This window comes from Musca autumnalis, unplaced genomic scaffold (genome assembly GCF_047663935.1).
Source record: "Musca autumnalis isolate F117 unplaced genomic scaffold, ASM4766393v1 scaffold_3, whole genome shotgun sequence".
In the NCBI taxonomy this organism is placed as follows: Eukaryota; Metazoa; Arthropoda; class Insecta; order Diptera; family Muscidae; genus Musca; species Musca autumnalis.
The window spans coordinates 238,704,855-238,719,985 of NW_027411866.1; the positions used below are offsets into that span (position 1 = coordinate 238,704,855).

The 15,131-nt window shown below is 39.4% G+C and overlaps 3 protein-coding genes across 3 annotated transcripts in view; 1 reads left to right on the forward strand and 2 right to left on the reverse strand.

Moving 5' to 3' along the window:
• The window catches only part of LOC141399178 (carboxypeptidase D), a 158,500-nt gene that overhangs the window by 95,466 nt on the left and 47,903 nt on the right, over positions 1–15,131 (forward strand). The gene's annotated exons all lie outside the window — the stretch shown is intronic.
• sphe (spheroide) lies at positions 5,631–6,707 on the reverse strand. The gene is made up of 2 exons (XM_073973364.1): positions 6,313–6,707; positions 5,631–6,240 (listed from the first exon to the last, which is right to left on the reverse strand). The coding sequence occupies exons 1-2, from the start codon at positions 6,546–6,548 to the stop codon at positions 5,712–5,714; spliced, it is 765 nt and encodes a 254-aa protein (XP_073829465.1). The 5' UTR covers positions 6,549–6,707; the 3' UTR covers positions 5,631–5,711.
• LOC141397263 (trypsin alpha) lies at positions 10,847–11,739 on the reverse strand. The gene is made up of 2 exons (XM_073973365.1): positions 11,483–11,739; positions 10,847–11,419 (listed from the first exon to the last, which is right to left on the reverse strand). The coding sequence occupies exons 1-2, from the start codon at positions 11,731–11,733 to the stop codon at positions 10,897–10,899; spliced, it is 774 nt and encodes a 257-aa protein (XP_073829466.1). The 5' UTR covers positions 11,734–11,739; the 3' UTR covers positions 10,847–10,896.

Sequence of the window (15,131 nt, forward strand, 5' to 3'; positions counted from 1 at the left end):
GATTTTTGTCGGTAACCCAAAAATGCGTTAGAGAATCCCACTACTGGTCGCCAACGAATTCTGTCTTCAGTTTGCTTACTAGTCGTTTTTAACAATTTCATTCTAGTCGCCTAAAAAGCCTACATTCTAGGTTTACATCTAGTCGCCTTCACATTCGGCAGGGAGAAATTGCCCCCGTACAAACTGCTCTGTAATCTTCTCTATGGACTTTCTTCTGTTCGTCTATAAAGATTCTATTCTGTAGTACGATTCTCTAACACATTTTTCGAGTTACCGACAAAAATCGGTTAAATTAAAACGCAAAATTATGAATGAAAAATTCAAATCAAAGTTGACAACACCCTTACCATAGGTAGAACTTTACGACTGCTTTTTATTCGCCGCTAACTTGCAGAAAAACATCGGTAATCACCGAAATTATAAGTATTTTAAATTTACCTACAATTGTCGGTAACTCAAAAAATGAGTTAGAGAATACAGAATGTGTCAACTGTATGTTACATGTCAGGTACTGTCATCTTCCAACACCTTATGCTCTTAGCGAGGATATGAAAACCAAAACATCTGACCTCATAGGGAGCTAAGTTTCAATCTACTTTACTTGAGTCGTATCAGTCCTTAGCGTAGTTTGGAGACCTGTAGTGTGATTCTCTAACAATTTTTTTGAGTTACCGACAAAGATCGTTAAAATTAAAATCCAAAATTATGAATGACATGTTCAAATAAAAGTTGACAGCACTCTTGCTATCAGTAGAACTTTACTACTATTTTTTTCTTGGTCGCAAATTTACCGAAAAATACCAATGATTATCGAAATTAAAGGTATTTCAATTATACAGATTTTTGTTGGTAAATCACAAAATGAGTTAGAGAATCAAACTACTGATCGCTGGTGAATGTTATTGATATGTCTTTATTATTTTATGGTTGAAAATTTTGAAATAAAAATTAGGGAAGTAGGTAGAGAATGAGAGAGCGGGCAAAAATTGGGTTTTTGTATTGGCGCTATTGTTATCACAGGGCGATTCAGACATTAGCATAGGCAACAACCTTCGAATGGTAATCGTTATTCAACATATTCAAGACACAGACCCTATGTAGGGAAGGCATTTCACTTTAATAAAGATGTTTTGCTATTTACAGCTGGAGGCGCTAGTGTTGATTATGGTTAATATTCAAGCTTCGTTTATGTTAAGGAATATGTACATGCAGGACAAGATAAACGCAAGAAGTCAACACCAAAAAATATATACAATGCGCTGAAACAACCGTAACAAAGATGCGATTAAAATTGACAATCAACAGCTACCTTACGTTGAATCTATCTTCCATTTAGTAGGACATAACAAGGCAAAAAGTGAATTTGACCGGTAAGAAAAAAATCGAAAAATTATAACAAAAAGTGTTAAGTTACAGAATTTTAATGGATCAATTTTACAGAGACTTCAGGCATTCATCAATATATAAGTGTTCCAAACGCCATTTTTCCGTTTTGAGATAATCGCATTTTAATGTTTGCGTCACAACTGTTTGGATCTGACTGAAGGAAATATTTATATTTTTGAATAGATACTTATTAGAAATAGTATATAGAACTTCTTTACCAAAAGTTAGAGGAATATCTCTTGGAATATAAAAAATATAGAGAATTTTTTAAAAATAGCATTTTTATCGAATTGTTCCATATCCACTCTTATGACACAATGGCAACATTTTATAAATCAGTGACAAAAACATTTTTCCATTTTTGCCTCGATAAATTCAAACCTTCTAAATCGAAAATTAAAGTTATGATTTTTGGAATGTGTTTTTAAATTTGTAAGTTATTAAAATATTATTTTCGGATCGAAATCTTTTGTTCCTTTCAGATATAAAAATAATATTTTTATAACTTAGAAAACCCTTTATCTCAAAAAGCAAAAATGGCGTATGGAAGACTTAAGCATGACGCCGACGATATGTATGTCTTCGTATCAAGTGCGGTATATTTTGGCCAACTATCTATCTCCAAAGTATTTCTGTGTAGTCTAGCTGAAGTAATACCTATTGTCATACATATGAAGGGAAAGAAGTGGATTTGCATTAGGTACACTTTACGGAAGCTTAATGGTACTCTTGTAAAGAAAATTGCTAAATTCTGATCATTCATACTGTGAAATACAATTTAATGATGCCATTGCAAGCTACATAGATATGCCTCTAATTTACACTTAGAGCGTCTTGAAAAATGAAAAATCGATTAATTTTTAATTGTCTTTAAATGTTGACTTCACCAATATCATAGAGAGATATAGAACACATTTTTTATGCACGACCAAGAATCATTAGAATTGCATTAGAGTTTTTAAGATCAAACAACTTGTTTGTTGTTTTATGTCAAAATTGAAGTAAATTTGACACGAACATTTGCACCAAAAAGAGGAGAACGACACTGACGCTGGACATTTTTGTGAGGAGCCAGATATATAGCACGCAAATAAGTGGAAACATCTACCGTATTCTGAACTGAAATGCAACTATTTAAAGGCCCTGGGCCTGATACAATCCAATTTATGTGATTCTGTGAAACCGATAGTGGTTTTTGTTGACAGCTAGGCGCCACTCGTGGCACCGAAAACATTTTTCTTTATCAAATACAAAGTTGTTAACATGTGAAGAATTTTACCAGAAAGTCTATAGAACGCAATTACCTTCTGTCGGGTACCAGGACACTGTGACATTGTTGGGAGCAAGGTCTAGATCAAAATTGCTGTAGGTGTCATCACGAGACACTTTCATGTAAGATCCAAAAATTGTTGGTGCGATGAAAGAAATGACAATTACTGAAGTCTATGAGAGGATAAAGATATACAGAGACATCCCAGCACATACTGTGTCAGTATCGAATGTTACAATACTATGTAGTCATATACTTTTCGGCAATTATTAGTTCTGTTTCATTCCTATCAAGCATGAATAAAAAGTCTTAGATGGCTTTATAGTAATTGTAATCAATTGGCGAGTTCCATTTGGAGGTCCCAACTACTCGCCATCTAACTTTCTTTGAGCGCGTGCAGAAGTGTATAAATCATGCTGGAGAATACTTTAGAAAACAATAAACCTATTTTTGAAGATAAATATTCTCGTTTATTGCAATGACGTCACCGACCTCTCGCTCTTCTATTCACTCTTCTATAAAATGGTAAAGTTTTAACTGAAAGTTCAACATCTTTCAGACTTAATAAGGTTCATATTATTTCCTTTTTTGTTTGCTGCCTGCGTTTCTGTCATTGTTTTTAACATCTCAGTTACCCGCGGTTTGCACCTTAGATATTATGAATTGTGATTACCTACGAAAGGTTTGTGTCTATGCTAATGACTGAATCACCCTGTGACAATAATATTGACACCTCTAGCGACAGTTTATTGGAGCTGATTTAAAGACGTTTTACATGTTCTCTCATTATATACCTACCTAGTTGTTTAGTCAACATTTTAACAAGATTTGACTATAATGGTCAACGACATAATTCAACATATTTCTGTGGCCTTTAACCTTGCAAATCTGCCGTCGACCAAAGGTTATGCCGGCATATTTGAGAATAAGTGTATCAATCCACAGCAGGTGCATGTTAAATCATAGTAAAACTCAACTATTGCCTAGCTTTGCGTAATTTCGAAGCTCAAGTGAAAACGTGGTGCCAGTTGGAACATCGGTAAAAGGTCGCGGGTCTGTAGCTTCGAACTAAGGGGTAGTTTACACTATATGTAAATGTCATATGACATGAAATTTTCCATCATTATATAGTCGCTAATATGTACAATATTGGGGATTTTCCTTACGCCATTTACTTTGCGCGTCCACACCAGCAAAAATGTAATAAAAATACGTCTCCACATTGCCTGCGTGGATAGATATGGAATGTTTCTATTTCGTGTCATATGGCATTGATAGATAGTGTAAACTACCTCTAAGTTCTTGCAATATCTCATACAAGTTTCGATAGCCGACTATTTTAGCAATACTGCTAGGAGGATTTTTGCAAGATTAGCCTCCATTTCTATGGAGATTTTACATTGGCTGAGCTTTTATCTTACTCTGTTTCACATATTTCCAATATTTCGTCATAATGGTATATATAACAAGTAAAAAAGTATCAGTCGGCTTTGCCGACAGAGATATACCCTCAGCCTGTGTATATTGAAACAATTTTTCCCAAAATACGTATGTATTTAGGGGGTTTTAAAAACTTTGGGCGTTTGAACCGACAAAAATGTTGATAAGGATTAAAGATCAAAAGTTTTGCGTAGGAGATACTAAAAGGAATGAATCGACATTTACCGTTATGGAAGTGGATCTCCAGCCACAACATATGGTGCCATAGGGGCTTTTTACACTATACGGGCTGTTTGCTCAAGAAGTATGAACTTGCCCCTAAAAAACTTTTACCATCGTAATTGAGGCAGCGAATGCAAGTTGCTTAAAAAAAATCAAAGTGATTCGTTATTAGGTCATAAAGTGAACTTATCCGAAATTTTGTGTGGGAGGTACCGGATGGAGTGGACAAATATAGTCCATATTTAAACCTGATCTATATCTGGTATATATATTAGGATGTGTAAGGTATAGGCCAATTCGGCCACTTCCTTCAAGAGTTACCGTACGAACAATTTTTCCGAACATTTTTGAACTTTAGTGGGGGAGGTAACTGAAAGAGTGGACCGATATGGCTTATCTTCAAACTTAAACTACGTTTGGGCAAAATATTACTAAGGCCATATTTTGGACCGAATCGGCAGATCCGTTCGAGAGTTATCTTGCGCTCAAACTACATCACACGATGTCATAGGGGTTTTTTGCAACTTTCATGCTATTTTCTCAGGAAGTGTGGACTTGCCCCTGATAAAACTTGTACCGTCGTATGGAGGGCAGTGAATACAAGTTGCTAAAACAAAAATCAAAGCGATTCGAGAGATGGCCCTAAACTGAACTTTTCCGAAATTTTGTGTGGGAGGTACCCCGTGGAGTGGACCTATTGAGACCATATTGGAACCTCATATTACTCAGGTAGAAAGTTTTCGCTATACAAAGTATGGACCAAATCGGTCACTCCCTTCATGAGTTATCGTGCGCACAAACTTTCCGAACTTTTGTGGGGGAGGTACCGGAAGGAGTGGACCGATGTAGCTCATCTTCGAACTTAAACTAAGTTTGGGCAAAATATTACGAAAGCCAAAATTTGAACCGAATCGGTTCATCCGTTCGAGAGTTATCGTGCGCTCCAGCCAGCAGGACAGAGAGACAGACGGACGGACATGGCTAGATCGACTCAAAATTGTCTGAAACACATTTCGTCCAAACATACTTGGGGTCTAAAACCATTATTTCGATGAACACATTTGCATAGTATCAAAGTGTATATACCCTCCTTAGCCTAAAGGCTGAGGGTATAAAAAGTTCTACCAAACAGTCTAAATTCCCTTGTTTCTGTGTCCTATCTATTGGCAATAATTTATTCCCCCTAACTAAACGAATTATAAACTAATAAAGATAAATAAAAAATCCCCCAAACAAGTGTGTCATTAACTCAACCTAATGTGAATCATTCAAATTCTAAAATCCCATTTAATAAATTACAAACTATGCGGGATAATAAAAATATTATAAAAAATACAATTTTATTTTTAATGTAATTTAATTATGTGTTAACGAAATCTTAAGCTTAAGACTCTTAAGCCATAACCGATTGAATCCAAGCTGCGTATTCTACAACATTGGTGAAGACATCTGGGAAACGTGAACCACAGGCACCAACAACGAAATTGCTGACACCAACCAACTTATTGCCATAAACAGCACCATTGCCGGCATCACCATAACAGCTACCCTCCTTAAGGGGATGGTCCAAACAAAATTCTTTACTTTCAACAGCACTATAGGCATTTTTGCAAACTTCTTCAGTGGCTACGGTGAAGCGGTAGGAATTCAATTTGTAGGCTGAATCAGAATTCAATTGTTCTCCCCAGCCAGCAACAGCAACATCAGAACCAGCAGCAGGTACTTCCGAAGCAGTTGTGGCAATTGCAATTTGTGAAATGCGATCAGTCCAGGTTAGTGGATCTTCCAAAGTCAAAACGGCCAAGTTGTTTTTCACTCCCGAATACTGAGGGTGTACGGTGATTTGGGCAACATAGACCAATTTACCACCAGAAAATTGATTGGTACTACCGACACGTATGGCCAAGCGGCTGGGGGAGACACTGAAAAGCGGTATTCAAATTTATTTAATACAGAAATTTCTCAAATATTATGGTTTCCCTTATTTCACTTACACCAGGTCTTTTTCCACAACACAGTGGGCAGCTGTCAAAATATTTTTCACTCCCACAATGGTAGCGCCACAAATATGGGCACCATCCAGTCTTACCGAGGCCACATAGGTGAAATCGGTTTTTTGGGTTTCTTCACCACCCCAAATTCGTGATGTTGGCTGGGCCAAAACACAGCTGCTGACGGCACATAAACCGATCAAAACGATTGCAAAACGTGCGGATGCCATTGCTTTCATGTGACAACTGAAATTTGCTTCCGAAATATGGCTTAAAGCGTTTGATTCCCAATAAATAACGTCCCCTTGGCTAATTTATTGCCTTGTTAATTTAAGAACTCTTGTCGGCGATAAGACGTTTTGGCCAATATTTTATGTTATGGCTGCAAGATTATGTGAGGAACTGATAGCTGTGCTTGTATTTTTTTGCGTTGCTCCTCCATTCAATCGCATTCATGGTGTTGTAGATCTTATCTTATCAAACATATATTTTTTTATTTCATGAGAATGAAATTCAATTAATTGTAGATTTGATTGGTTTTACAAGGTGTGAACTATCGATCGGGGAAAGAGAACATTTATGGAGCACTTTGTACTCTTGTAAATTTGTCTAGGGTATCTCGTCGGAGTAAATGGATTTAATTTTAAGTCAAATTTTTTCATAAAAGCCTCCCTTCAGCTCGTCTATAAAGAACCCCTTCAGTTCGTCTATAAAGCCTGCCTTCAGCTCGTCTATAAAGACCCCGTTTAGCTCGTCTATAAAGAATTCCTTAAGCTCGTCTATAAACAATCCATTTAGGCTTGTCTATAAAGACGACCTTTAGGCTCATCTATAAAGACTGCCATCAGCTCGTATATAAAAACTCTCTTCAGCTCATCTATAAAGACCCCATTCAGCTCCTCTATAAAGACTCTCTTCAGCTCGTCTGTAAAGACTTCCTTCAGCTCGTCTATAAAGACTTCCTTCAGCTCGTCTATAAATACTTCCTTAAGCTCGTATATAAGACTGCCTTCAGCTCGTCTATAAAGACTCCCTTCAGCTCCTCTATAAAGACTCTCTTCAGCTCGTCTATAAAGACTTCCTTTAGCTCGTCTATAAAGACTTCTTTAAGCTCGTCTATAAAGAATCCTTTTAGGCTCGTCTATAAAGATTCCCTTCAGCTCGTCTATAAAAACTCCCTTCAAATCATCTATAAAGCATCCCTTCAGCTCGCCTGTATAGACTCCCTTCAGCTCGTCTATAAAGACTTCCTTCAGCTCGTCTATAAATACTTCCTTAAGCTCGTATATAAGACTGCCTTCAGCTCGTCTATAAAGACTCCCTTCAGCTCGTCTATAAAGAATCCCTTCTGGTCGTCTATAAAGCCTCCCTTCAGCTCGTCTATAAAGACTCCCTTCAGCTCGTCTATAAAAGACCCTTCAACTCATCTATAAAGCCTCCCTTCAGCTCGTCTGTAAAGACTCCCTTCATCTCGTCTATAAAGACTCCCTTCATCTCGTCTATAAAGACGTCCTTAAGCTCGTCTATAAAGACACCCTTCAACTCATCTATAAAGACTACATTCAGCTCGTCTATAAAGACTCCCTTCAGCTCGTCTATAAAGACTCCCTTCAGCTCGTCTATAAAGACTCCCTTCAGCTCGTCTATAAAGACTCCCTTCAGCTCGTCTATAAAGACTCCCTTCAGCTCGTCTATAAAGACTTCCTTAAGCTTGTATATAAGACTGCCTTCAGCTCGCCTATAAAGACTTCCTTCAGCTCGTCTATAAAGAATCCCTTTAGCTCGTCTACAAAGAATCCCTTCAGCTCGTCTATAAAGACTCCCTTCAGCTCGTCTATGAAGACTCCCTTCAGCTCGTCTATAAAGACTCCCTTCAGCTCGTCTATAAAGACTTCCTTAAGCTCGTCTATTAAGACACCCTTCAGCTCGTCTATGAAGACTCCCTTCAGCTTGTCTATAAAGACTCCCTTCAGCTCGTCTATAAAGACTCCCTTCAGCTCGTCTATAAAGACTCTCTTCAGCCCGTCTATAAAGACTCCCTTCGGCTCGTCTACAAAGACTCCCCTCAGTTCCTCTATAAAGAATTCCTTAAGCTCGTCTATAAACAATCCATTTAGGCTTGTCTATAAAGACGACCTTTAGGCTCATCTATAAAGACTGCCATCAGCTCGTATATAAAAACTCTCTTCAGCTGGTCTATAAAGGCTCCCTTCAGATCGTCTATAAAGACTCTCTTCAGTCCGTCTATAAAGACTCCCTTCGGCTCGTCTACAAAGACTCCCCTCAGTTCCTCTATAAAGAATTCCTTAAGCTCGTCTATAAACAATCCATTTAGGCTTGTCTATAAAGACGACCTTTAGGCTCATCTATAAAGACTGCCATCAGCTCGTATATAAAAACTCTCTTCAGCTGGTCTATAAAGGCTCCCTTCAGATCGTCTATAAAGACTCTCTTCAGTCCGTCTATAAAGACTCCCTTCGGCTCGTCTACAAAGACTCCCCTCAGTTCCTCTATAAAGAATTCCTTAAGCTCGTCTATAAACAATCCATTTAGGCTTGTCTATAAAGACGACCTTTAGGCTCATCTATAAAGACTGCCATCAGCTCGTATATAAAAACTCTCTTCAGCTCGTCTATAAAGACCCCATTCAGCTCCTCTATAAAGACTCTCTTCAGCTCGTCTATAAAGACTTCCTTCAGCTCGTCTATAAAGACTTCCTTCAGCTCGTCTATAAATACTTCCTTAAGCTCGTATATAAGACTCCCTTCAGCTCGTCTATAAAGACTCCCTTCAGCTCGTCTATAAAAACTCCCTTCAGCTCGTCTATAAAGACTCCCTTCATCTCGTCTATAAAGACTTCCTTAGGCTCGTCTATAAAGACTCCCTTCAGCCCATCTATTAAGACTCCCTTCAGCCCATCTATTAAGACTCCCTTCAGCTCGTCTATAAAGACTCCCTTCAGCTCGTCTATAAAGACTCCCTTCAGCTCGTCTATAAAGACTCCCTTCAGCTCGTCTATAAAGACTCCCTTCAGCTCGTCTATAAAGACTCCCTTCAGCTCGTATGTAAAGACTGCCTTCAGGTCGTCTATAAAGACTCCCTTCAGCTCGTCTGTAAAGACTCCCTTCAGCTCGTCTATAAAGACTCCCTTCAGCTCGTCTATAAAGACTCCCTTCAGCTCGTCTATAAAGACTCCCTTCAGCTCGTCTATAAAGACTCCCTTCAGCTCGTCTATAAAGACTCCCTTCAGCTCGTCTATAAAGACTCCCTTCCGTTCGTCTATAAAGACTCCCTTCAGCTCGTCTATAAAAACTCCCTTCAGCTCGTCTATAAAGACTCCCCTCAGCTCGTCTATAAAGACTCCCTTCAGCTCGTCTATAAAGAATTCCTTCATCTCGTCTAAAAAACTCCCTTCAACTCATCTATAAAGACTCCCTTCAGCTCGTCTACAAAGACTCCCCTCAGCTCGTCTATAAAGACTCCCATTTAGCTCGTCTATAAAGACTCCCTTCAGCTCGTCTATAAAGACTCCCCTCAGCTCGTCTATAAAGACTCCTTTCAGCACGTCTATAAAGACTCCCCTAAGCTCGTCTATAAAGACTCCCCTAAGCTCGTCTATAAAGACTCCCTTCAGCTCGTCTATAAAGAATTCCTTCATCTCGTCTACAAAACTCCCTTCAACTCATCTATAAAGACTCCCTTCAGCTCGTCTATAAAGGCTCCCCTCAGCTCGTCTATAAAAACTCCCTTCAGCTCATCTATAAAGACTCCCTTTAGCTCATCTAAAAATAATCCCTTTAGCTCTTTTATAAAGACTCCCTTCAGCTCGTCTATAAGGACTCCCTTCGGCTCGCCTATAAAGACTCCCTTCAGCTCGCCTATAAAGACTCCCTTCAGCTCGTCTATAAAGACTCCTTTCAGCTCGTCTATAAAGACTCCCTTCGTCTATAACGACTCCCTTCAGCTCGTCTATAAAGACTCCCTTCAGCTCGTATATAAAAACTCCCCCCAGCTCGTCTATAAAAACTCCCTTCAGCTCGTCTACAACGACTCCCTTCATCTCGTCTCTAAAGACTCCCCCCAGCTCGTCTATAAAGACTCCCCTCAGCTCGTATATAAAGACTCCCTTCAAATCATCTATAAAGCATCCCTTCAGCTCGTCTATAAAGACTTTCTTAACCTCGTCTATAAAGAATCCTTTTAGGTCGTCTATAAAAACTCCCTTCAGCTCGTCTATAAAGACCCCTTTACCTAGTCTATAAAGCCTCATGTTGTATATTTTCCCGATAATATTTTTTTTACAACATCTTGACTTTTACACAGAGCCATAAAAATCCGCTCATAAATAACCCACAAAACAAAAACATGGCCCTAAAAAGCTGACCACCAATAAGTCCAAATATGTCTGCCCGCTGATATTGACAATCTTTATGACTCGCCGTACCATAAAACAAACCAAAAAGGAAAAACATTTCATAATAACCTCTCATCAACACTGTTCCGAGTTATCGCAAAATAATATCACTTGTTGTTGGTATTGTGTTTTGTTGTTGTTTTTTTTATTAAGTGAAAATAAACATTAAATTTTTAAGCCAATAGGCCATGGATCCAATCAAGATAGTATCCAACATTGGTGCAAATATCAGGATATTTGGTACCACAGCTGCCAAAAGCAAAGCTGACAATACAAATCAATTTATTGTTATTGACACCACCGGCACCTTCATCACCGCGGCAAACACCTGTACCAACTGAATGTTCCAAGCATACAACATGTTGATAACCATAGCCGGCTTGCAATTCACATTCGGCTCGGCTCAAGACATTCATGCTGACTTGTTGCAATTTATAGGGAGATGCTCCAGACTCTAGAAGACCCCAACCGGCAACTTTGACTGGAAGACCTGCCTCCACATCAAAACCTTCGGGCAAGGCAATTGCGCTTACCTTCTCATTGAATTCCAAGGGTTCGGTCAAGAACACGACGGCAATGTTGTGTAGGAAATTACCACTTGAGGGGTGGATAACAATGGAGCTGACACTGACAATTTTACCACCAGCATATTGATTTTGGCTGCCAACACGGACCGTTACCTTGGCGGGATCAATGCTAAATTTCCCATAAAATTTTAGTTTTTCTCTGATTAACCAACTAAGAGACTTTGTTACTTACGAAGTTGTTGCAACTAGAGTTACACAGCTAGCAGGAACCAAAAGAGCATTTGCCGATATGATGTTACCAACGCAGGCATGGGCATTATCGACACGCACGGATGCAACCCAAGGATGTTCATTGGCATTGGCATCACTACCACCCCAAATTCTTGAACTTGGACTAGCCGAAGCTACAGCGAATAGAACCGCAACTAAAGCGCAAGAGATTAAACGTTTGCCAGCCATGACGTTAGAAATCATACTAACCATGTCGGAGTTAATTTATATTGGCCAAGAAGAAGTGGTGGCATATCATTGTCGATCATGTTCGTATTGGCCATAAATGACAAATAAATGTTTCATCTAATCAATACTTAAATATTAGGGGCGATTAACCTGCCATACATACCCGGGCTAGATAACATTTTTGTGTCCATTATTACGAATTTGGTTGATAGCTACAACAGCTACAAGCATTCCCCCCCCCCCCCCAGAAGTTATCAGTAAAACAATGCGTTTTTACCACATTGTTAGGAAGGCTAAGGTGGTCGTAAACGGAGACAGTGGTTCCCTAATTGGTTGGTACATTTTTCAAATTAAATCTACAAAGACGTCCTTATAGACGAGCTCAAGGTCGTCTTTATAGACGAGCTCAAGGTCGCCTTTATAGACGAACTCCAGGTCGCCTTTATAGACGAACTCAAGGTCGCCTTTATAGACGAACTCAAGGTCGTCTTTATAGACGAGCTCAAGGTCGCCTTTATAGACGAACTCAAGGTCGCCTTTATAGACGAACTCAAGGTCGTCTTTATAGACGAGCTCAAGGTCGTCTTTATAGACGAGCTGAAGGTCGTCTTTATAGACGAGCTGAAGGTCGTCTTTATAGACGAGCTGAAGGTCGTCTTTATAGACGAGCTGAAGGTCGTCTTTATAGACGAGCTGAAGGTCGTCTTTATAGACGAGCTGAAGGTCGTCTTTATAGACGAGCTGAAGGTCGTCTTTATAGACGAGCTGAAGGTCGTCTTTATAGACGAGCTGAAGGTCGTCTTTATAGACGAGCTGAAGGTCGTCTTTATAGACGAGCTGAAGGTCGTCTTTATAGACGAGCTGAAGGTCGTCTTTATAGACGAGCTGAAGGTCGTCTTTATAGACGAGCTGAAGGTCGTCTTTATAGACGAGCTGAAGGTCGTCTTTATAGACGAGCTGAAGGTCGTCTTTATAGACGAGCTCAAGGTCGTCTTTATAGACGAGCTCAAGGTCGTCTTTATAGACGAGCTCAAGGTCGTCTTTATAGACGAGCTGAAGGTCGTCTTTATAGACGAGCTGAAGGTCGTCTTTATAGACGAGCTGAAGGTCGTCTTTATAGACGAGCTGAAGGTCGTCTTTATAGACGAGCTGAAGGTCGTCTTTATAGACGAGCTGAAGGTCGTCTTTATAGACGAGCTCAAGGTCGTCTTTATAGACGAGCTGAAGGTCGTCTTTATAGACGAGCTCAAGGTCGTCTTTATAGACGAGCTCAAGGTCGTCTTTATAGACGAGCGGAAGGACGTTTTTATAGACGAGCGGAAGGACGTATTTATAGACGAGCGGAAGGACGTCTTTATAGACGAGCGGAAGGACGTATTTATAGACGAGCGGAAGGACGTCTTTATATACGAGCGGAGGGACGTCTTTATAGACGAGCGGATGTTCGTCTTTATAGACGAGCTGAAGGTCGTCTTTATAGACGAGCTCAAGGTCGTCTTTATAGACGAGCTGAAGGTCGTCTTTATAGACGAGCTCAAGGTCGTCTTTATAGACGAGCTCAAGGTCGTCTTTATAGACGAGCTCAAGGTCGTCTTTATAGACGAGCTCAAGGTCGTCTTTATAGACGAGCTCAAGGTCGTCTTTATAGACGAGCTCAAGGTCGTCTTTATAGACGAGCTCAAGGTCGTCTTTATAGACGAGCTCAAGATCGTCTTTATAGACGAGCGGAAGGACGTTTTTATAGACGTGCGGAAGGTCATCTTTATAGACGAGCTCAAGGTCGTCTTTATATACGAGCTCAAAGTCGTCTTTATAGACGAGCTCAAGGTCGTCTTTATAGACGAGCTCAAGGTCGTCTTTATAAACGAGCTCAAGGTCGTCTTTATAGACGAGCTCAAGGTCGTCTTTCTAGACGAGCTTCAGGTCGTATTTTTAGACGAGCTTAAGGTCGTATTTTTAGACGAGCTTAAGGTCGCCGTTCCCCATAGCATCCACATATAAGGCCTCCTAACAATAGTCATCTAAAAATCCAAGATTCATAATGAGGGAAGGCATCCTATAAATAATTGTCTAAAGATAGACGTTTGGAGTCTTGGGGCCTCCTAAAAATAGTATCTTAAGATCCTTGTTTAGAGTCATAAGGCCACCTAAAAATAGTCGTCTAAAGATCCACGTTTATAGTCATAACGCCTCCTAAAAATAGTCTTCAAAAGAACAACGCATAGGAGGCCTTATGAAAAAAAATATATATAGAAATAGTCTTCTAAAGATCCACGTTTAGAATCATAAGGCCTCCTAAAAATAGTCTTCTAAAGATCTACCTTTAGCTCACGAGGCCTCCTAAAAAAAGTCTTCTAAAGATCCACGGCCAAGATCCAAGGCCTCCTAAACATAGTCTTCTAAAGATCTACCAATAGGTCACGAGCCCTCCTAAAAGTCTTCTAAAGATCCACGTTTAGAGTCGTAAGGCCTCCTAAAAATAGTCTTCTAAAGATCCACGTTTAGAGTCATAAGGGCTCCTAACATAGCCTTCCAAACATCCACGTTTAGAGTCATAAGGCCGCCTAAAAATTGTCTTCTAAAGATCCACGTATAAGGCCTCCTAAACATAGTCTTCTAAAGCTCTACCTTTAGGTCACGAGGCCTCCTAAAAAAGTATTCTAAAGATCCACGTTTAGAGTCATCAGATCTCCTAAAAATAGTCTATTAAAAATCCACGTTTGGAGTCTCAAATAAAAAATAGTCTTCTAAAGATCCACGTTTACAGTCATAAGGGCTCTTAACATAGTCTTCCAAAGATCCACGTTTAGAGTCATAAGGCCGCCTAAAAAAGTTTTCTAAAGATCCACGATTAGTGTCATAAGACCTCCTAAAAATAGTCTTCTAAAGATCCACGTTTAGAGTCATAAGGCCTCCTAAAATATTCTTCCAAATATCCGCGTTTAGAGTCATAACGACTCCTAAAAATAGTCTCCTAAAGATCTACCTTTAGGTCACGAGGCCTCCTTAAACAGTCTTCTAAAAATTCACACATTACATAGTCTTCCAAAGATCCACGTTTAGATTCATAAGGTCTACTAAAAATATTCTTCTAAAGATCTGCGTATAAGGCTTCCTAAAAATAGTCTTCTAAAGAGCCACGGGTAAGGCCTCCTAAAATTAGTCTTCTAAAGATCAACGTATAATGCCTCCTAAAAATAGTATCCTAAAGGTAGTCTTCTAAAGATCCACGTATAAGGCCTCCTAAAAATAGTCTTCTAAAGATCAACGTATAAGGCCTCCTAAAAATAGTCTTCTAAAGATCCACGTATAAGGCTTCCTAAAAATAGTCTTCTAAAGAGCCACGTATAAAGTATCCTAAAGGTAGTCCTCTAAAGATCCACGTATAAGGCCTCCTAAAAATAGTCTTCTAAAGATCCTCC

What these genes read in the sequence shown, in the direction of transcription:
- sphe (XM_073973364.1), bottom strand. Translation starts at nt 6,548, where the DNA reads ATGAAAGCAATGGCATCCGCACGTTTTGCAATCGTTTTGATCGGTTTA. An exon ending in GTTGTGGAAAAAGACCTGGT is followed by an intron (nt 6,241 to 6,312) that starts GTAAGTGAAATA and finishes ACCGCTTTTCAG; the next exon opens with TGTCTCCCCCAGCCGCTTGG.
- LOC141397263 (XM_073973365.1), bottom strand. Translation starts at nt 11,733, where the DNA reads ATGGTTAGTATGATTTCTAACGTCATGGCTGGCAAACGTTTAATCTCT. An exon ending in ACTCTAGTTGCAACAACTTC is followed by an intron (nt 11,420 to 11,482) that starts GTAAGTAACAAA and finishes TGGGAAATTTAG; the next exon opens with CATTGATCCCGCCAAGGTAA.